The sequence below is a fragment of the Daphnia pulex genome, chromosome 12, assembly GCF_021134715.1.
Source record: "Daphnia pulex isolate KAP4 chromosome 12, ASM2113471v1".
Lineage (NCBI taxonomy): Eukaryota > Metazoa > Arthropoda > Branchiopoda > Diplostraca > Daphniidae > Daphnia > Daphnia pulex.
Genome location: NC_060028.1, coordinates 7,762,076 through 7,780,503, shown reverse-complemented (window position 1 = coordinate 7,780,503; position 18,428 = coordinate 7,762,076). Strand labels below are relative to the sequence as shown.

Sequence of the window (18,428 nt, the reverse complement as noted above, 5' to 3'; positions counted from 1 at the left end):
TTACAATTTGTATCGCCTTATGTAAAAAAAAAAAACTTGCATCGACCTTGAAAATTATTTTGGTTTTGCAAGTGCCACCCCCCCCTCCTTAGGAAGTTGATCGACTCTCCCCTTCACACTTTCTCATGTATAGTCTAACATCTACCCTACCCCTTTTTAGTCGCACAAATCCCCAGAGAGTTTAACAGCCGTTGTGATGACCCATTCGAAAGTGGTTGAAAAAGACATGAGTCCTCCCCTCCTTTGTTTAAAATGGTAAACCAATAATACTGCATTAACTTTAATAAGCTGTATTTTAATTTTAATGGATTTATCGTCAGTAATATCCACTTTCAAGTCCCCGATTTACCTAGAAATCGCTAGAAATTGTGATTATGCAAGATGATTCACACCGAGCTTGTTTAATGTTTATGCGACATGATGGTTCGAAAGCATTCATCTCAACTACGTTCAATTAATTCTATTTTTGAAAGTCGAAAATCGTTGAGTGGTGGTTTCAGTTCAAGAAATCTTTAAAACGCTTGAATTTAGAATTAAGTTTAACGATTTTTACGCCAATCTAGAGATAGCTTTGCCAAAAGTTGGGGAGGAGCTTCTTCTTCTGCCCCACGGGCGGAGCTTCCTGACCTTCCTTTTTTCAAATTTGACCCGACTTAAAGAAAGTTGAAGTTGAGAGCCTTCAGTTAAACGAAGGTCATGAGAGGTAACACGTTCATTGCGCTCTGTTGACTAAAACATTCGAAATCATGATTATTTATCCAGCTCCCACCGTCTTCAACTATAATTCATCTTATTGTGCATCACCTATGGGTAAGTGATTCTATTTTCCAGTATGTTCTGAAAATGGCTTTCAAAAACTTCTTTATTTCTTCCTGTAGAAAAATATTTACCCATAGAAATTATGTATGATGGCCGTATGGGCTATGGATGCTGCTGGGGACCAAACGAATTTCCATGGACGCCTTATTGTATCGTCGATTCGCCCATGACTCCATATTGCATGTATGATGTGTCTTCAATTAACTCGACACTGTCTGAGCTGTCGATTTCATCGTCCGAGGGTGATTGTTGCTGCAGTCCCGAATCACTCGTTTCATCGACGCCATCATCAAACTCGCACAAAAAGGTGTCCCGCGTTGATCAACAAGATGCAGAAAACATTTGGCGTTTTCCCAAAACCGCACCACCACCCATTCCGCTTCCAGGCTGGAATCCATTACCTTAGTAAGAACATCTCATTTGTTTCATTGGCGAATTATTATGGAACCTAAATTCATTTCTAAACTGTCGGGATCTCTTTCACGAGAAATAATTGATATGTAAAAACTTGCTCTCATATTTTGATGAAATTCTTTCGAGTCAGATACCTTTTTCAAGAAATAAAAGCTTGCGTAGTTGGTGTTATGCAAACGATCTCATCAAGGTCAGTTATGCAAATTTTGGCCTTGATTAAAACTAACGTGAGGATCGGGTGTGGCAATTTCGAAAGTACCTTGTCAGTTACTCCTTTTTTGTCGTAATCAAGGGCTGCTGTATTTATTGTTTAAATTGCGTACTAGGTACGGATATTGACAGAATTCAAGTACTCCCGTTATTTTAGAAGATTTTCCCCTTTCTTCTCAAGTAAAATCCAAATCCGTGCCTTAATTCAGTCGAATTTATGTTCTTATTTGATTCGAGACTTGTATGGAAACTTGGCGATTTCTGTTGGTTCAATGCCAATATCTCAATTTTCCTTTCCTGCTGATATTATCGATTATAATGCAGTTTCAACAACCGCCCAAATTGAAACCGTCTTATGCACACCACCTTCACAATTGTAAACGAGTTTTAAATACCTGTTTTAACTAAAACAATGCCAAGCAATCGTTTCTTAAGGGGAATACCCGCATAGTTAGTGACAAGGGAGGGTTTTCATTCCCTCAGACTAATAAAATGATTGTTATTGTCAGTCGTTTCATGAGTGTCAGCGTAGTAACCACCTCGTTCATCGCAGCAGATCAAATTAAAATTACAACATGACTAGTAACTTCGTTACGTATCAGTGGTCGCATTGGTTACCTGTGTCACCTGTGGTTATTCCGTGCAATCCGGTAGTCTGTGTTGTTGCCAATTTTCCACAACAAAGTCAGTTTAATAATGTCATTAGACCCAAGTTTAGAAATTCTAACGAGTATGTGCAGTTACTTCTTGACAATTTTAAATCGGAGCTCGGAATTTATTACATTCCTGCTTCTACCTTCTCTGGCGATCCTTACGGGTAGCTGAATTTTTGAAATTTTGTAACCAGTCGTCAATTTTGCTAACTATTTAATTTAAAAGTTGTATTAAATTAACGTTCTTTTTGTTTCACTAGTGGACTGGAAAGATTCTGGAAAAACTCTTTCCTCTGGCTATTTATTGAGCTGTACGAGAATAATCACCTGTGGACTCTGAAACCTGTTGAAAAACCTCCGATCGAAGATGGTAAAGGAACTCCATGGGAGACGGTCATTCATTCAGCTAAAGTTCGATTCAATTGCGAGGTAAATAATTCTATGCGAAAACATTTCATTTCTTTCTTAAATCATTGGGTTGGTCAAAATAGATGGCCAATCATGGGTGGACATCCATGCAGGGGCGTGTCGTCTTTTGGTTCAGAATCCTCTACGGAATCGAAAGTGGATTTGTGAGAGGAGAGGTTGTCTTTAAATTATACGGCCAAAAATGCGAGCGCTGCACCTCTGGAGTAAGTGTTGCTTTACATTTCATATTTTGGATAGCTTAATTAAATTTCTTTCTTAGGCATTCGAAACAGCACTTTGGTATCCGGAAGAGATTGCTAATGCCATGTGGAACCTTTATTCCAAAGTTGCCGAGAAATTTTATGGTCGGCCAGTGGATAAAGTTGTTCGAGGCTTGCGTGGAGGTAAACGTAACTTTTTAAAAGGTGTAATTGATTAGATCTAAATGCTTTCGTTTCCACAGGTAAACCGCGAACGCCCCACAAGCCGGAATTGTGCCAATCCTGTAGCGATGGCCTGCCTTGCGGTAAACCTTAACACTTTCCATTAAAATTGTGGATTTTTTGTGATAAGCGATTGATCTGTGAAATTCGAAAGTTCTCATAATTTTAATTTCTTCTATTTCTCACTTTAGTTTCAGACTTTCTTCTCCCCCTTTTATTACTTGTGAGTGTTAGCATTCGAATCTATTTCGACTTTTTCCTCTTTCTATATTTTTCCTTTTTTTTTAAGTCGTTATCTCATATTATTGATCATGTGTGTGAATGCAATCGTCTTTCGGACATTTTCATCTTTTTTTTTTCTTTTTTTTTTACTACTCCTTACTTTTCTTTAATACAAAATACGCCTTGTCAATATGGATCGGTTTTTATATATTTGCGGAAATGCGGGTGGGGCAGCTGCGTTTAGTAAGCGTTCCGCTCCAACAACAGATGGCGGTTTGGTTGATTTGAACGATAGACGGCCAACAAAAAAACCACCGGATCAACATTTCCGTCTCCTTATCCCGTACAGATTCATCACTGCGTCAACACCTCTCATTTATTAAGTGTTCTACGTAGAACAATGACCAAAGACCGGCTGTGTGATCTGCAAGCGGTATGTTTGTGTAGACCTTTCTGTGTTAGTGATTGGTTAGTGAGCACGTAAATCACGATAGTTCACCTTAAATTGTATTTTGTGTAACGAAAAGTGGCTGAGAAGCAATGTTGTTTGCTAGTAGAATAGAATTATATATCATTATATATTTTGAAGGCATCCAAACGAAAAGGCGATGCATCCGAAGACGATGAAGTTTCCAACGAAGGCGCTCTGGATTTCGGCTACCAACTTTTAATGGAGTGTGAAAATGAAAACAGTGAATATCTCAACGATTTTTTGGCAGATGTAATTCACAAAATTTGTATTTACCCTTTTTTTTTTGGGGGGTATTTCGAGCGGCTTAGTAACTATATTTGTAATAACACATTATTAAATTGAAAGGCGAACAGCGTGCGGAAAGACATCGAATGGTTAAAAGAAACCATTCAAAAAGTCAAAATGAAGCATAGCACCATTTTGTCAGAACCGGTGATTAGCGACGGTATATTTACTTATCTACGGTACCTTATATTTTATCTAATTTAACATTTTATCCTTTCAATCAGCAACGAGGAATGAACTGGACGATCTAATAAACTCCATAAAAAAGATGGCCAAAAAGATCCAAGACAAACTTAAATGTAACTATCAACAGCATAACATTTTATTTAATGTTGTTGATTGATCGGTGTTATGAGGTGTTCAGGTTTTAAGATAGAAGTTCAGAGGGCTAGAAAAGAGAATCCAACTTCAGCTGAACCGCGTATCCGGGAGATGCAGCATGAGACTCTAACCAGAAATTTTGTTGAAGTCATGATCGAGTGCAACGTTATACAGGAAGAGCATCGTCAGAGATGCAAGGATCGGTTCAAACGTCAATTAGAAATCAGTAAATTATATAACTTTTTTTAACAAATAAAATGTTATAAAATATGTTTCTGTGCTTCAAAATACAGCTGGACACTTGACGACCGACGACCAATTGGAGGAAATGCTTGAACAGAACAATCCTGCCATTTTTACACAAGAAGTGAATCACTTGATTCTGATTTGAAAATGTACGTACGCATTCATTATAATTTTTTCGTACTTTATTTAGATTGACTGTGAAACTGCGCAAGCCCGTAAATTATTGGTCGATATCGAGGATCGTCATAGAGATTTACTAAAACTGGAACAGTCCATCTTTGAACTGAACTCAATGTTTGTTGATATGGCTATACTGGTTGATAATCAGGTAATTCATTAAATTGCTTATTATACGTTTAAGAAGGAATTAAATATGAAATTTTTAAAAAGGGGGACATGATTAATCGTATTGCTTTTAACGTCGAGAATGCTGTTGACTTCGTTGAAAAAGCCATAAAACATACAAAAAAAGCACTTGTACATCAAAAACGTCTAAGATGGGTAAGATTAAGATGGGTTTCTAGTTGAAATATTATAGCTAATATTTATTTTGGTTTTGCAGAATAGAATTATAATAGTCTCTATTGTTGTTATTATATTAATCATCATTATTGGTTCCGTCGTCGGTAGCCTAAAGAAGTAGTTGCTCGTTAAACAAATGCTGTGTAACGAAATTTAAAACAAATTTAATTATGATTGTGATTGTAAAATACAAGTTGAATTGAAAAGGCCTTTTGAACGAAATTGAAATTTGAACGAAGGATTGTTTTAACTTCCCGACGTTCCCGTAGTGGCGCTGCTGCACAGCACAACAACAATCACGTAGATTGCCTCCTTAAAAGCGACTGCTAGGAAATTTCAAGAAAGATGGCTGCCTTCAGCACCTTATTGAAATCTTTCGTACGAAATGCTAATTTAGTAAAGAATGGAGCAGCGGTATCCAATAATTTGTTGCGCCCCAACACTTCTAATGCGCTTGGTGAGTAGTCCACTGTTGTTTCTATTTTCAGTCATGTGAAAATGTTTCCTTGTGAAGTCCATAGAGGAATACATAGATATGTATATGATTAATGTGATTAACTTGACTATGGCAACTTTTTGTATTCTGATAGAAGCTGTCAGGAAGATGAGTGGACATGAAATGATGCATATCAAGCCATCAAGATGGTCGTGGAACCGATTCAAGGATTTATTGAATTTCTACGTCATGCTGGGAGTTATTCCAGCAACAGTTGTAATAACCTATATCAATCTCTTTATTGGACCTGCTAAATTGGCAGAGATACCTGAAGGTTATGTTCCTGAAGTTCATGAGTATTATGCTGTAAGTGTCGAGACTTTTTCACCAATGAAAAGAGCAAAGTTTAATTAACTTCTTTTTTTTACAGCACCCAATCACTCGTTGGATGACTAAGCATGTCAAGAAGAGCTATCAGCAAGAGTATGAAGTTATGTGCCAACATATTTATGAAACAGATTATGCACGGAAGCTTAGGTACATTGTTTGTTTATCATTTTTACACCATTTTCTGATGGTATTTAATTGTTTTATTTATATTTTAAAGACTTGCTGAGAAACGAGTTCATCAAAAAATGCAGGAAAAACAAGATTCCCAAGCATACTATTATGAACCTGTTACGGGGCGTAACGAAAGACACTTCAAGAGCATGCTCGATAGGGCCCCTGAGAATGTGGGAACTAGATAAGAAGCACAGATTTATCCCCATTTTAATGAGGAAAGGAGTAGACAACTGATAGTCCTTGAAGGTCTGTAAATAACAATCTGTGGTCTATAAGAATACAATTTAGACTGAAAATGGTAAGCTCAATTTTATTGTAGTCTCATTCTGATTTTTTAAAATCTTATTAAAGGTATTACTGTTATTTATGAATAGGGTAAAAGTTTGTATGCAAAAACTTCATTAGAATTTGGATTACATTTGGTCTGGGGTTTGGAAACATTTTTCAAGGCAGTTCTAGTATGTTGTGTTCTTGATACAACTTTTGGGTTCTGTTATAAACTTCTTTCATTGCATCCACAGCTTTAGGAAGTAGTTCATTATAGTGTTCTTCAGTTTCATCAGGGGATTTAATCTAATGAAATCAAGTTAGTATATAATGTTTGATTTAAAGAGAGACATTTATATATGTACCCGATGCAAGAGTCCCTGTTTGGTGGGCAAAGCATACATTGCCATGATTGCAGCTTTTTGTATAATCCAAGGATGATATTGCCCCAATGTGGAACTATATGTTTTCTGGCAGGCACTTGAAAGCTTGTCTTCTGATTTCAGTTGAAACAGTTCTTCAAGGAATAAGGCAATAAACACTAGGAATGGGGTTAAACATGTTATCCATCTGAAATATTTCAATTATATATATATATATATATATCATACATAAGGCTCTATGGAGACGTAGCAAAGTACGACTTGCAGATATGTATTTGGAATCACTAAACTTGTTTTCATTCTCCTCATGAATGATCATATCCTCAATGGTTTGAAAATGATGACCATTGCTACCTTGTCTAAAAGTCTGCAATATTTCAAGTTTGCTGGTTACATCTGAAGATACAAAACCAAATACTGTGCCCATTAACCCGAAGAACCTAGTGGCACACAATCATCTCATAAAAATATTTCATGCAGAATTTACTGAAATTAGAAAAAATAATACTTGTTAAACTCATTGTAAGCTTTTATGTAGGAATCCATGTCAAGTTTATGGGTCTTTTCATAAACAGCAGACAATTGAACATGAAGGTATTGGAGATCAAACTTTTTTTCGGGTGACGACATTTCTAAAACTTACCGACAGTAGCTAAGGGGAAATACTGAAATTGTCATGTGAATGAATCTAAGGCAGATAGATAATAAGTTGTCCAGGCTTATGCCAGTTATCATAATTTAGGACAGGTTTAACTGTTAAAGATGATAAGGGCTAAAACAACAAAACCATATTGACGACCAGGACCACGACATTGACGATGCTGATCCTTAAAATGGCTATTGGTTCAACAATTACTTTATAATCGCCTTGTATTTATTGATTTTGTAATTTTAAAAAAAATAATAAGAGCTACATTCATGTCAACAAAATGTCAAAATCGTGAACCAGTGGATTGGGCAAAATCAAATACAACCAAGTGCTAATGTTGGCCGCTAGGTGGTTTCTGGATTTTGACAGCAGTTCTTAGAATAGAATAGACGTTTTTTTATGGTGATATACAATTGGTGTTATTGATAATTTTTTTCATCCGTTAAGATAGATTTGATGGGCGTTTTCGTAAGTCGCCCAATTTACATTCCAATTTCCCATTGAACAATTCCATTCCTTGAAAGTTGAAAGAATCCTGTCGGAAGACTGGTCGTACGTTTTGTGTTGACATTAATCCTTGTCTATATATATACTCAGGAATCTGTTTGAATTAGTTTTTTAATGGCTAGCATTCCAATCGAGAAGAAGTTTTCCCGGTTAGGTATCTCTTCTGGTGATGTAGAAAGATCCAGTCAAATGAGTTATGAAATGTCACCGGACAGCTTGAGGAAGTTTGGTCCTTCAGTAGCACCTAAACCTCAGTACAAGGCTCAACCCCAGGTCCCTATTGTCCCCAAGAGCTCAAATATTTCTAGTTGTCTAGAACCATCATTCAGCACTGTTCTGAAAACACACAATGCTGATGGCAGTTTGTTGACGAGTGTCAGCTCATCCAGTAACTATGAAAATGTGGAGCCATACCTAGTACAGAATGAAGAACCCATCTACGGCAACATTCATCAACTAGGATCACCACCCTACCTGCCTCCACCACCCCCACCTCCCGCCTTCGCTTCCTGTGACAACGACGTAGATTTGCCTCTGCCTCCGCCACCGCTGCCCTCGGATCTGTCGGGCTACTACGGCAGCAACAGTGACCATCTGCATCTATTCCCCACGCCGTCTTCCACTGAGGAAGTGACGTCACCTCCGTCTCCGGTTAGCTCGAGCTATTCCGAGTTGCGGAGGGCTGGTTGCGGATCGACAACAGGATCAACCAGCAACTACGCTCCTTTATCGCAGGTCCAGTATCTTCTCTCTTAGTCACGCATTCACTGATGTATACAACTCTTTTGTATTCTCGTAATCTCTGATAACAAATTAACACTGAAATGTTTCCCCAACTCACTTCCCTTGGCCTCACGTTGTTGCCTTAAATAGCGGTGGACAGACTCGCCTAACCGATCGGAATAACGAGTTGCCGTCAAGGTCGCTAGAGTGTTTTCGCTTTTTTCTCTCTCTCACTGGCCGACCTTGGTTTATACGGAGTGATGGTTGTTGTTTATCTTCCTTCATATTTTTCTTATTTTCCTCAATCTAAAAAGAAATGCTAAATTTTTCACTCTAGAGGCGGAGCGTTTTTGGCTCATGACTGCCAAAAGTTTGGCTTGATTCGCACCACACTTGGTCGAAGGTGATTCATGGTGTTTCGTGCGGATGGATTGCGTCATTTAGCTCGAGTAGTAAATCTGTGACCTGATTAACCCAAATAAAAATGAAGGCTCCTCAACTGATCAACGTTTGCATCTCTGAAGACGATTGAAAAAGAAACAACATCGAGTGTGTTGACAGTTGGCCGCGCCAACCGACGTTTCATATAAATCGCTCGCTTCAGCAAACCAGCAGCAGCTTGAGCTATAAATAATTTAGGCGGTCAAAAACGGGAGTTGCTTTTTGAAAAAAAAGTTCTGGGACAGCGGGTGGGCAAACTGCTTTTTGGCTTCATGTTTTCCGACCTCCGCCTTTTTACGAAGGTAAATACTGGCCAGGTAGAAACTGAACTGACGGAATGAATATTTGTTTCTTCTCTTATTGGAAAGGTTTTTCTTTTTCTTTTTAATGCTTTATATCTGGGATTTTTTCTTTTTTACGAGTTATTCTTTTCAAATTTGCCCGATGACGGATTTCTAGCTTGTTCCTTGAGCCACAGCTATTGAGTGTGTTGCTCTTGGACTATGTCCCGAAAATGGTTGCCTCGAATGGTAGCGTGAATAGTCAGTTTGTGAATTCTCTCTATCTCACCTCCCATCAAGGAATGGGCCCATAGTCCGAATGCACACACAAAAAGAAAACGAGTATTAAGAAAGAAGGGGGGGGGGGAGAGAGACTGGGCTCAGCGCGACTTATATGGCAGCGAAAGTTGGAGCTCTGCGTGCCGCGTTGAGGTGGTGGTGGGAGGGACAGAAAGAGAGGAGGAGTTGGGCGCATCTAGAGGTTTTTCCCGTAGTAACGACGAGCCAAGATCCGTGCGCTGCTTGCATGTTTCCCGCACTTGATTACGTCAAAGCTCCCTCTCTCGTGAGCGTGTCACCTTTTTGGCTCAGTGGTTTGGCACGCGGATTTCAGACTACTTGTTGCTAGAAACGGCTCCTCGCTCCTTATCTCATTCAGTCACCCTCCAATTTGTTCCAGTTGATTCCCCCCCAACGATTCGGATATCAAAACACCTGTGCCTGTTGTTTCCACGCCTGTTGGTATCACTCGTGTTGTTCCAGGATGATTTCAAACTGTAGGGTGCTAATGTTTTATTGTTTTGAATCTATTTGGTGATGGGGTATATAGGCGTCCAACTACGAGTCGCTGTACGAGCCGATTCAACCACGACCTCATCATCAACACAGTCCCGCTGGCAGCATGTCGAGCTTGACTCGCCCGTCGCACTACACGACGTCTGCCTATCCGCCTTACGGCGGTAGCAGTAGCAGTACCACCTACGGTGGCGGATCTGCGGCCGGTGGATCTGCGGCTACCCTGAAACCCCAAGCCAGTCACGCCAAGGGAGCCACTTCGCCAGTTCAAGAGGAAGAAGTGGATGCGCTCACCAATTTGCTCGTCCAGTCTATGGATAATGCCGCCGACCCAGAGTTCTTTGGTTAGTAAATTCGTCTAGCTCTAAAGTGAAGTGCGTACGATTGAAATTTCAACATCTTGGTTCACAAGTGGCTCTCCTCCACTTTGATTGGTGCTTTTGCCATTTTCTAAAAAAGAAAGAGAGACGATCTTGTTGATTTGGGCAAAAAGGCAAGAGAGAAAGAACCTATTGGGAGCATAAATATCCGTCAAGGACGTTGATATATTTATTTTTTCCTCTTTCGGCTTTATGCCCGGCCTGGCCTTTGCTGTTTATACACAACACACACACACACACACACACTCACGCTGCTTTTCTTCTGAACGTCGTGCGCAGGAATGTGTGCCGATTGCGGTTTGAAGGTCGTGGGTGAAGGCTCTGGTTGCACGGCCATGGACCGTGTGTTCCACATAGCCTGTTTTACCTGTCGTGTCTGCAATTGCCGTCTGCAAGGAAAGCCGTTCTATGCGGTCGATGGCGAACCCCATTGTCAAGAATGTTACATGGTAAATTAAAAGGAAAAGAAAAAAAACAGATTTGAAATGGTGTCAGTTTCTAACCCTTGACTCCCTTTTCTGACGGACAAATAGAATAGCCTAGAGAAATGCTGTGTTTGCTCCGAGCCGATCCTCGACCGCATCTTACGTGCCACAGGAAAACCTTACCATCCCCAGTGTTTCACCTGCATTGTTTGTCTACTCTGTTTGGACGGCATTCCTTTCACGGTTGATGCCGCCAACCGGATTCACTGCATTGACGATTTCCACAAGTACGATTGTTATTTCTTGTTTCTTGACGAACCTTCGTTAAAAATACTATAATATTTGGTTTTAGGAAATTCGCTCCGCGCTGCTCTGTTTGTCACGATCCCATCATGCCAGAGCCTGGACAGGAAGAAACTGTTCGTGTTGTCGCTCTGGATCGGAGCTTTCACGTACAATGTTACAAATGCGAGGTAACTTGGCATATATTTACTTTTCTAATTGTCAACATCCTAACATGGTTTTTTGGGATATTAGGACTGCGATTTAGTTCTATCGTCGGAAGCTGAAGGGCGCGGTTGTTACCCGTTGGATGGGCGTGTCCTGTGTAAATCCTGCAATGCCATAAGAGTCAATGCGTTGACTTCCACCACTTCGACCGAGCTTTAAAGAAAATATTTCACGTTTTAGAAGACAAATGGAAGGGAAACTAAACAAGGAAAATGTGTCGGTGACTTTTAAAAAAATATATTTCCGCTATGTAACTCTGTATTAAATGACGAGTGCCTGACGACAGGACACAATTAAACGACATTCGACCATTTATTTGGTAGCCATAAAAAAAATAATAATCGGTTGGAATTTCTACGCCTCTTAATATGTATTCGGTGTTTCTATTTGCGGCGATTTAGAAGCGTCGTTTATTTTAATTATTTTTGATGTTCCGCATACCACATAATCCTCCCAAACGCACAAAACGACTGTCTTCCCTGATGTAGAACAATACAGCTTAGATCATAGTCATGTGAACATGTCATCATCATCTGTGTCCAGAGTCACTTCTGGTGGAACAGTCTCGATTTTCTTCTTCTTCACCAATGCTTTCCCCTTGTCTATTTTTGCATTATCCTCTGAGTTGGTTGATCCTAGTGTTTCTACTATGGCTTTCTGTAATAATTTTTCAATGGACTCAATTGGCTTCTCACAATGTTTTTACTTGAATACTTACTAAATCTTCATTCCTTCGAACCAGCAGCTTCACATCATCTCCATTGATTGTTGTGCGCTTTCCATGCCTCAATAAACAAATGTAAATAACAATGCATACATCTTATTTTAACATAAGCGATCAAGAAAATTAATACTTGGCAAAAGCTTCCAAATCTTGTGTAACCAGCTTGATCTTTTGCCAGACAATTTCATTTATTGTTGCTATCACATGCTTGTCAAAACTAATGTGAGTTCTAGCTTCCTGTTCTTCACACATTTTACCCACGGTAAAATGCAATGACGCTTTCAGCCGCTGTAAGTAAAAACGAAAATTATGTGCGATTCATGGTCTGCTAATAGATTTGCTTACTTCTTCGTGATCCATATTTACATCCAGGTTATTCCCCCATACAATTACACAGGAAAGTACACCTGAAGTTTAGTCCTTCAAGAAACAGATTTCGTAAACAGGGTAAATTTTTTAAATCTTCAGACGTAAATTCATAATTTCTTATGTTGTTGACTTGTTGTTAAGTGAAGTTGGAGTCAAACATCAGTGTCGGATTTTTTCAAATCGTATTTTAAAAGGCGATTTTCTTCACTTGTTTTTTTCGACAGTTTTTTAGTTTCTCACTTGCTGTCTTATGTCAAGTTTAAATTTTAAAAAATCTTTTCTTCATAAAATTAATTTTTATGTTTCGTTTTTCCGTTCCCAAAAACATAAGGATAAAGGTAAATGTGGCAATCTTGCGCCACCGGGGGTAAACAAAAATTTTCGCGACGCGCCTGGATTTCTGCTAGAAATCCCCGTAATTCCCCTAATTGCGTACTTCTGAGTTCAGTTAGTATATTTATGACGTTCACTAAAAGTGATGTACAACTACAAGAAAGGATATCAGATTTTGGTTTCCCGTGAATTTCAAGAATAAAAACATTTCCAATATGACTGACACTTCTAACCCAGTTGCGGCAAATAACAACTCAGCTGCTGGCGTTGGTACGAATCGTATGAACAACATTCAAAAAATTCAACTGCGGAAGCAGCAGGTTCGTGAATGGCCACATCCTAAGAAATTGGAAAAGCTAGCTGTTTATTCAAGTTGCAAGGTGGGTTTTCATTTTCAATGTTCTATAATGAACATGCTTTATTTCTTAAGATTATTTTTATTTTTATAATGAAGAACCACTTAACTGAGACATTTCTCCATAATTATTTTTTCAGTTTGATGAAAATTGCAAATGCAATGGATGGAAAAATCCTACTACACCACCAAATGTCAACAATACAGGAATAAATGTGGTTCTTCCATCAGCAAATTTAACTGATCCATGCCGCAGTTGTTCACATAACCTTTCAGATCATGTATCTCACTTGATAAATTCCAGTAATGAAGAACTAAACCAACTTTTAAGTCTGGTAGTGGACATAGAAAATTTATTTGTCTGTGTTAACAAGGAAGAAGATCCAGACAACAAACAAGTCTACTTTTGCCTTTTTAAAGTAATAACATTTGAAATCATTTTAGTGAAACAAGTATTATAAAAATGTTTTCTTAAATTTTCTTATTTTTTTGGAATATAGCTCTTGAGGAAATGTATAATGCAGATGACAAAACCAGTTGTAGAAGGGCCTTTAGGCTCTCCACCCTTTGAAAAACTAAGTATTAGCAAGGGTGTTACTAATTTTGTCATGTTCAAATACAGTCAACAAATCCCCAAGGTAAGAAATCAAAGTTATCCTTTAAAACATTAAATTAAATTTATTGTGTTCATAGGAGTTTCAAAAAATGTGTGATCTTGCCAAAATGTTTATCCACTGTTTAAATCACTGGAAATTGGAAACCCCTACTCAGTGGAAACAACATTATCCACAAGCTGACCTCTCCGTGTATCGAATTAGTTACACGAGGTAAACCTATTTTCAGTTTAAATTAGCTTTTGAAATTTTATTTTTAACTTAAAAATATTACACTCTGGCAGGTGGTTATGCTATTGCAATGTTCCGAGCTATTGCGACTCCCTACCGCAATATGAAACTAGTGCTATTTTTGGTCGGTCCTTTCTTCGACTGGTCTATTCCACCGTGCAGCGACAGCTCATGGATCGTTTCTTAGCCGAGAAAGACCGACTGCCACCCGAACGACGGGATATGATCATAAATAATTTTCCGAAGTTCTTGGCAGACATGGAAATGGAACTAGGAAATGATGCATCGCCTGTGTGGGATCCGTCGTATGTTCATCGACTCCCAAATCAACAGGAGAACATCAAAGGTATTTATTTCATTGCTTTCCAACTTATTAATGTTTAATCTAATTCTTGATAATTCTTGATATTAGAGGAAAATGTAACCCAGTCCAGCAACGAAGCAACCTTCCATCGTTTGACAAACAGCGGGATTGTCAGATCAATTTCCAAAGATGTAGAAAAGTAATGTCGAAACTTCATGTCCACCCTATGTCTACATGGAAATAATTTTCAATTTTAATTAGGAACTTGTTAAAGCGGCAAGTTGACAGCGAACCTAGTGTGGAAGGTGATGCGAAAAGGGTACGTTTGGATCATGACATATCTGAAGAAACTGTCGCCACAATTCTTGCCGTAATTAATGACCCCAAAAAGATGCTTGGTCCCGAAGTAAGCCAACAAATTTCTTACGTGTAAAGAATTAAGCTCTTCTAAACAGAGCTTTATTTTGGTTTTCCAGAGCGTCTTCCCAGAAAATGCACCAAGAGACGAAGCGGCAAAACAGGAAGAACGTCGTGGTTTGATATCCTTTCACGTAGTGGGAAATTCTCTTACTCAGACCGTATCCAAACAAACCATGTCATGGTTGGTTGGGTTACAAAATGTTTTTTCGCATCAATTACCACGAATGCCGAAAGAATACATCACACGGTTGGTTTTCGATTGGTGAGTCCTAAATTTTGTCTCTTATACTTTAAATCACCAAAGTTACAAATGTTATCCAATTTACGTGTAGCAAGCATCGGACTTTGGCGTTGATCAAAGATGGTCGACCAATCGGTGGTATCTGTTTTCGAATGTTCCCCATCCAAGGTTTCACCGAGATCGTATTCTGTGCCGTTACCTCCTCAGAGCAGGTTAAAGGGTACGGAACTCACTTGATGAATCACATTAAGGATTACCATATCAAACACAATGTACTTCACTTTCTTACCTTTGCCGACGAATACGCCATTGGTGAGCAAACAAAATTTTTTATTTTCAAATAATTTTCCTAATGCAGTGTGATGTGCAGGTTATTTCAAGAAACAAGGGTTTAGTAAAGAAATAAAGCTTCCAAAGTCCGTTTATAACGGTTACATCAAGGACTACGAAGGAGCAACTCTAATGGGATGCGAGTTAAATCCCCGTATTATTTACACAGAGTTTACCGCAATCATTCGAAAGCAGAAAGAGGTCTTACCCAGATTTAATATCCAACATTATTGTTCCTTTCTTAATTGTTTTTTTTTTTTTTAATTTTTAGATTGTCAAACATCTAATTGAAATGAAGCAGCAAGAAATTAGCCAAGTTCATCCAGGTCTCAATTGCTTTAAAGATGGTGTTCGAGAGATTCCTATTGACAGTATTCCCGGACTGAAATTGACGGGCTGGCGACCATCCAATGGCTACGGATCTAAGCGTCTAATCGAAGAGACTTTTGATGCAGAGCAATTATATCAAGCTTTACGTTCGGTTCTCAATCAGGTTTGGTTGCTTTAATTTTTATGAAAAGAAGAAAACATGTTATTCCATTTTTCTATATAGGTGAGAAGTCATGCCTCTTCCTGGCCCTTCTTGAAACCTGTTGATCGAGCGGAAGTACCAGATTATTACGACCACATCAAATTTCCGATGGGTAAGTTTACAATTGTGTTCAATTGATTAACGTTCCGATGTTAATTTAGTTTCATTGTAGATTTGAAGACCATGGGGGATCGATTAAAAAATCGTTACTACATCCATCGGAAGCTCTTCATGGCGGACATTTCACGCATGTTTTCCAATTGTCGCCACTATAATGAGGCTGACACGGAATATTGCAAGTGCGCCAACGCACTCGAAAAATACTATATAGCGAAAATGAAAGATGCTGGGCTTTGGGATAAATGAAGCTGACGTTCGAATAAGAAGTTAAATGTTGACACAAGTATTTATATTACATGCACTCAATCGACGACAAATAAAATAAATATCAAGCAATATGAGAAACAAGCTGAGAAAAATTTTCATTGCATCACCTGTTTGGCTTAGTTTTCATTTCAAGAATTGAATTAATAGTTATTCAGTTTACTGTCTGCTGAGGGAGCTTGTTTGTGAGCGAGATAAAGAAAAGCAATAGATGACAGAGCACTGACAAGAAAGATAACGTCAAACCATCGATGATAGAAAGAAAACTGCAGATCTCCAAGCACTTGAGTGATGATGGTACGATACTCGGCAGGCATGTTCATGCGCATTAGTAAAACAGATGATACGAAATACATTCCCTTAAAAATTGACAAAAAGCAAGAAAACTTTGATCATTTCAATTACAGAAAAACTAACATATAAAGTAATATAGTTACCATAATTTGGGCGAGAAGTAAAACAATGACGTTGGATGACTTGCTGCTTGAGATTGCGTAGAAAAATTTGGTTAGGGTTAAAAGTAACCCCCTAATAGAAGTAACGACAATGCATCCGACCAACAAAAAAGAAACATGTTGAGACCAAAAGTTAAAGTCGATCGACAATCCAACCCAATGTACGGCAATCTCAAGACCGCGCGTCACTGGATCTACTCGACCAACTCGATCAAACACAATGTTAATAGTACTCTGTTAATTAAAAACGAGATTATACAAGATTTCTTAAAATTCTGTCATTAAAATTTGATAGGGCAATACTTACAATAAAAATCTTCCACATGCAGTATATTGAGAAAAAATAACCAAGGAAGTTAAAGTACTTTCCTTGCCATGTTGTAGACCTGAAATAATAAAGAGAAAATGAGGATTGCACCTTTAGAAATATCACACAAAACCTAATGTTTTACCACTCTAGCCTGTCTTCCATTGTATGAAGATCAACAGCTTCTACAAAAAGTTGACGACTAAGCTCTTCTAGAGCTAAAACTTCAGATTTTAAAGACGATAAATCTAGTAATAAATTTAGAAGTTTAATTAAAATAGCTCTTCTTCTTGAATCCCAAAATCTTACTTTCGGAACTACTGACTCGAACAGAAGCTACACTTTTCAACATAGACCAAACTCCGAGAGTGCTGGTCTCTTTAGTGTTTCTATTCTTTTGACTTCGGGAGTCTCTTTCCATGAGAGCGATTCGCTTTTTCTTAACAACGATCATGTCCATAGTTTGCATCAGTTTCCTTTCCACTATCTGAATGTCAGTGTGAGTAACTGGTCTATAATAAATAATTATGTTGAAATTAGATTATATAATAGGACAGCATTTTCACTACAGTGGGAGATTAGCCTAGAGAAGCATATGTTTGATAAAGTTTACCTCATAAATACTGCCATGGAAGTGTATGGATAATTCACAGCACCAAAGCCAGAAAGAAGGGCCATTACTGTGACACCAATAATACCTATGCGAGAGATGCCTTGTTCCATTGAGAGCAAACGGAGACTCCTCTTAGAACTGCTTATTACTGGAAAGGGATCACCAACTTTCCAGAATAGGTATAGATAGATAACCCAAACTATCAGGGACAAAATTTTGACAAGACCTTTCCTGACTAGTAAACCAACAGAATATGTAATATCTGTATGTAGAAAGATTACAGGGATATATATGGTACTTACCAAAACGAATATTTGAGAGCACAAAGTATCCAATATAAAACGGTATAATTACAATCACAAATACTAGCATTGTGTATAGCACCACATTCCAGCATATGAAGCGATAGCTAAAAATATTTGCAATCATTATTAGTATGATTTATGAAGTTAGAAAGATGAAATTATAATACCTGGCATCTAATATCCCTAGAATTTCAAAAATAATAAGTTCAAACATAATGCAAGAAAGAGCAAATGTTACTGAAAATATTAATTGAACGGTATGGTGATGAACTTCATAGTCCCTGAAGAGTTGTTTCATAAAAAAAACCCATCCACCGGCAAAAAAAATTATCTATCGAGAACCAGAATAAAAGACGCATTCTTAGTTAAAATTTGAAGAGACAAACGCATGACAACATAACCACAACTTATTACCACTGAAAGGGTAATCGCGATTGTATCTTCCACGACGTTCATTTTTCCCGACTTTTTGACAATTTGTCTTTTGTAGACGATGTTTTGAAAGTAAACCCCAAGGGGCTAAACCAGCTATAGC

General features: G+C 38.3%; 8 protein-coding genes across 11 annotated transcripts; 5 read left to right on the top strand and 3 right to left on the bottom strand.

The window, feature by feature from the left end:
• Positions 1-185: 185 nt before the first annotated feature.
• Positions 186-3,286, top strand: LOC124210076 (receptor-transporting protein 4-like). Of its 3 annotated transcripts, XM_046608384.1 has the most exons (7): positions 186-703; positions 763-810; positions 879-1,224; positions 2,357-2,525; positions 2,588-2,728; positions 2,785-2,908; positions 2,968-3,286. In XM_046608384.1, the coding sequence occupies exons 1-7, from the start codon at positions 697-699 to the stop codon at positions 3,039-3,041; spliced, it is 909 nt and encodes a 302-aa protein (XP_046464340.1). In that variant the 5' UTR covers positions 186-696; the 3' UTR covers positions 3,042-3,286. The 3 variants fall into 3 exon arrangements, with proteins under 3 accessions (XP_046464340.1, XP_046464339.1, XP_046464341.1); XM_046608383.1 differs by having other exon boundaries at positions 188-810; XM_046608385.1 differs by lacking the exons at positions 186-703; positions 763-810; positions 879-1,224 and adding an exon at positions 1,830-2,260.
• A 189-nt stretch (positions 3,287-3,475) lies between these two features.
• LOC124210075 (syntaxin-like) lies at positions 3,476-5,221 on the top strand. Its single transcript, XM_046608382.1, has 9 exons — positions 3,476-3,602; positions 3,759-3,890; positions 3,987-4,086; positions 4,151-4,225; positions 4,291-4,473; positions 4,541-4,614; positions 4,684-4,821; positions 4,884-4,994; positions 5,056-5,221. Exons 1-9 carry the CDS (start codon positions 3,570-3,572, stop codon positions 5,134-5,136), a joined length of 927 nt encoding a protein of 308 aa, XP_046464338.1. The 5' UTR covers positions 3,476-3,569; the 3' UTR covers positions 5,137-5,221.
• Positions 5,222-5,299: 78 nt separating this feature from the next.
• On the top strand, positions 5,300-6,317 carry LOC124210079 (NADH dehydrogenase [ubiquinone] 1 beta subcomplex subunit 5, mitochondrial-like). 2 transcript variants are annotated; one of them, XM_046608387.1, is made up of 4 exons: positions 5,300-5,472; positions 5,606-5,817; positions 5,882-5,988; positions 6,059-6,317. In XM_046608387.1, exons 1-4 carry the CDS (start codon positions 5,361-5,363, stop codon positions 6,198-6,200), a joined length of 573 nt encoding a protein of 190 aa, XP_046464343.1. In that variant the 5' UTR covers positions 5,300-5,360; the 3' UTR covers positions 6,201-6,317. The 2 variants fall into 2 exon arrangements, with proteins under 2 accessions (XP_046464343.1, XP_046464344.1); XM_046608388.1 differs by having other exon boundaries at positions 5,308-5,472; positions 5,609-5,817.
• A 132-nt stretch (positions 6,318-6,449) lies between these two features.
• On the bottom strand, positions 6,450-7,316 carry LOC124210078 (ceramide-1-phosphate transfer protein-like). The gene is made up of 4 exons (XM_046608386.1): positions 7,174-7,316; positions 6,894-7,105; positions 6,648-6,823; positions 6,450-6,588 (listed from the first exon to the last, which is right to left on the bottom strand). Exons 1-4 carry the CDS (start codon positions 7,293-7,295, stop codon positions 6,460-6,462), a joined length of 639 nt encoding a protein of 212 aa, XP_046464342.1. The 5' UTR covers positions 7,296-7,316; the 3' UTR covers positions 6,450-6,459.
• Positions 7,317-7,708: 392 nt separating this feature from the next.
• LOC124210074 (thyroid receptor-interacting protein 6-like) lies at positions 7,709-12,186 on the top strand. The gene is made up of 6 exons (XM_046608381.1): positions 7,709-8,556; positions 10,096-10,405; positions 10,721-10,890; positions 10,975-11,153; positions 11,219-11,339; positions 11,404-12,186. Exons 1-6 carry the CDS (start codon positions 7,936-7,938, stop codon positions 11,533-11,535), a joined length of 1,533 nt encoding a protein of 510 aa, XP_046464337.1. The 5' UTR covers positions 7,709-7,935; the 3' UTR covers positions 11,536-12,186.
• Positions 11,609-12,618, bottom strand: LOC124210080 (centromere protein S-like). The gene is made up of 4 exons (XM_046608389.1): positions 12,446-12,618; positions 12,231-12,388; positions 12,095-12,161; positions 11,609-12,033 (listed from the first exon to the last, which is right to left on the bottom strand). Exons 1-4 carry the CDS (start codon positions 12,458-12,460, stop codon positions 11,887-11,889), a joined length of 387 nt encoding a protein of 128 aa, XP_046464345.1. The 5' UTR covers positions 12,461-12,618; the 3' UTR covers positions 11,609-11,886.
• Positions 12,619-12,829: 211 nt separating this feature from the next.
• On the top strand, positions 12,830-16,285 carry LOC124210021 (histone acetyltransferase KAT2A-like). Its single transcript, XM_046608288.1, has 13 exons — positions 12,830-13,182; positions 13,298-13,576; positions 13,658-13,795; positions 13,851-13,984; positions 14,056-14,348; positions 14,415-14,505; positions 14,568-14,712; positions 14,783-14,988; positions 15,059-15,279; positions 15,338-15,498; positions 15,569-15,790; positions 15,851-15,941; positions 16,002-16,285. Exons 1-13 carry the CDS (start codon positions 13,018-13,020, stop codon positions 16,193-16,195), a joined length of 2,340 nt encoding a protein of 779 aa, XP_046464244.1. The 5' UTR covers positions 12,830-13,017; the 3' UTR covers positions 16,196-16,285.
• On the bottom strand, positions 16,217-18,424 carry LOC124210023 (Golgi pH regulator-like). Its single transcript, XM_046608295.1, has 9 exons — positions 18,308-18,424; positions 18,061-18,224; positions 17,891-17,997; positions 17,589-17,823; positions 17,285-17,487; positions 17,121-17,223; positions 16,976-17,054; positions 16,651-16,902; positions 16,217-16,572 (listed from the first exon to the last, which is right to left on the bottom strand). The coding sequence occupies exons 1-9, from the start codon at positions 18,347-18,349 to the stop codon at positions 16,357-16,359; spliced, it is 1,401 nt and encodes a 466-aa protein (XP_046464251.1). The 5' UTR covers positions 18,350-18,424; the 3' UTR covers positions 16,217-16,356.
• Positions 18,425-18,428: the final 4 nt, after the last annotated feature.

Coding starts and splice junctions, on each gene's coding strand:
- LOC124210076 (XM_046608383.1), top strand. CDS start 747: ATGATTATTTATCCAGCTCCCACCGTCTTCAACTATAATTCATCTTAT. Junction 811..878: donor TTATTGTGCATCACCTATGG/GTAAGTGATTCT, acceptor TTCTTCCTGTAG/AAAAATATTTACCCATAGAA. Junction 1,225..2,356: donor GGCTGGAATCCATTACCTTA/GTAAGAACATCT, acceptor TTGTTTCACTAG/TGGACTGGAAAGATTCTGGA.
- LOC124210075 (XM_046608382.1), top strand. CDS start 3,570: ATGACCAAAGACCGGCTGTGTGATCTGCAAGCG. Junction 3,891..3,986: donor TCAACGATTTTTTGGCAGAT/GTAATTCACAAA, acceptor TTAAATTGAAAG/GCGAACAGCGTGCGGAAAGA. Junction 4,226..4,290: donor GATCCAAGACAAACTTAAAT/GTAACTATCAAC, acceptor TGAGGTGTTCAG/GTTTTAAGATAGAAGTTCAG.
- LOC124210079 (XM_046608387.1), top strand. CDS start 5,361: ATGGCTGCCTTCAGCACCTTATTGAAATCTTTCGTACGAAATGCTAAT. Junction 5,473..5,605: donor CAACACTTCTAATGCGCTTG/GTGAGTAGTCCA, acceptor GTATTCTGATAG/AAGCTGTCAGGAAGATGAGT. Junction 5,989..6,058: donor GATTATGCACGGAAGCTTAG/GTACATTGTTTG, acceptor TATATTTTAAAG/ACTTGCTGAGAAACGAGTTC.
- LOC124210078 (XM_046608386.1), bottom strand. CDS start 7,295: ATGTCGTCACCCGAAAAAAAGTTTGATCTCCAATACCTTCATGTTCAA. Junction 7,106..7,173: donor GCTTACAATGAGTTTAACAA/GTATTATTTTTT, acceptor GTGTGCCACTAG/GTTCTTCGGGTTAATGGGCA. Junction 6,589..6,647: donor AACAGGGACTCTTGCATCGG/GTACATATATAA, acceptor TGATTTCATTAG/ATTAAATCCCCTGATGAAAC.
- LOC124210074 (XM_046608381.1), top strand. CDS start 7,936: ATGGCTAGCATTCCAATCGAGAAGAAGTTTTCCCGGTTAGGTATCTCT. Junction 10,406..10,720: donor CGCCGACCCAGAGTTCTTTG/GTTAGTAAATTC, acceptor CGTCGTGCGCAG/GAATGTGTGCCGATTGCGGT. Junction 11,340..11,403: donor TACAATGTTACAAATGCGAG/GTAACTTGGCAT, acceptor TTGGGATATTAG/GACTGCGATTTAGTTCTATC.
- LOC124210080 (XM_046608389.1), bottom strand. Junction 12,162..12,230: donor GATTTGGAAGCTTTTGCCAA/GTATTAATTTTC, acceptor TTGTTTATTGAG/GCATGGAAAGCGCACAACAA. Junction 12,034..12,094: donor TTCGAAGGAATGAAGATTTA/GTAAGTATTCAA, acceptor AAATTATTACAG/AAAGCCATAGTAGAAACACT.
- LOC124210021 (XM_046608288.1), top strand. CDS start 13,018: ATGACTGACACTTCTAACCCAGTTGCGGCAAATAACAACTCAGCTGCT. Junction 14,989..15,058: donor ACACGGTTGGTTTTCGATTG/GTGAGTCCTAAA, acceptor ATTTACGTGTAG/CAAGCATCGGACTTTGGCGT. Junction 15,280..15,337: donor TGCCGACGAATACGCCATTG/GTGAGCAAACAA, acceptor TGTGATGTGCAG/GTTATTTCAAGAAACAAGGG.
- LOC124210023 (XM_046608295.1), bottom strand. CDS start 18,349: ATGAACGTCGTGGAAGATACAATCGCGATTACCCTTTCAGTG. Junction 17,824..17,890: donor GCTCTCAAATATTCGTTTTG/GTAAGTACCATA, acceptor TTGGTTTACTAG/TCAGGAAAGGTCTTGTCAAA. Junction 17,488..17,588: donor TCCATGGCAGTATTTATGAG/GTAAACTTTATC, acceptor TATTTATTATAG/ACCAGTTACTCACACTGACA.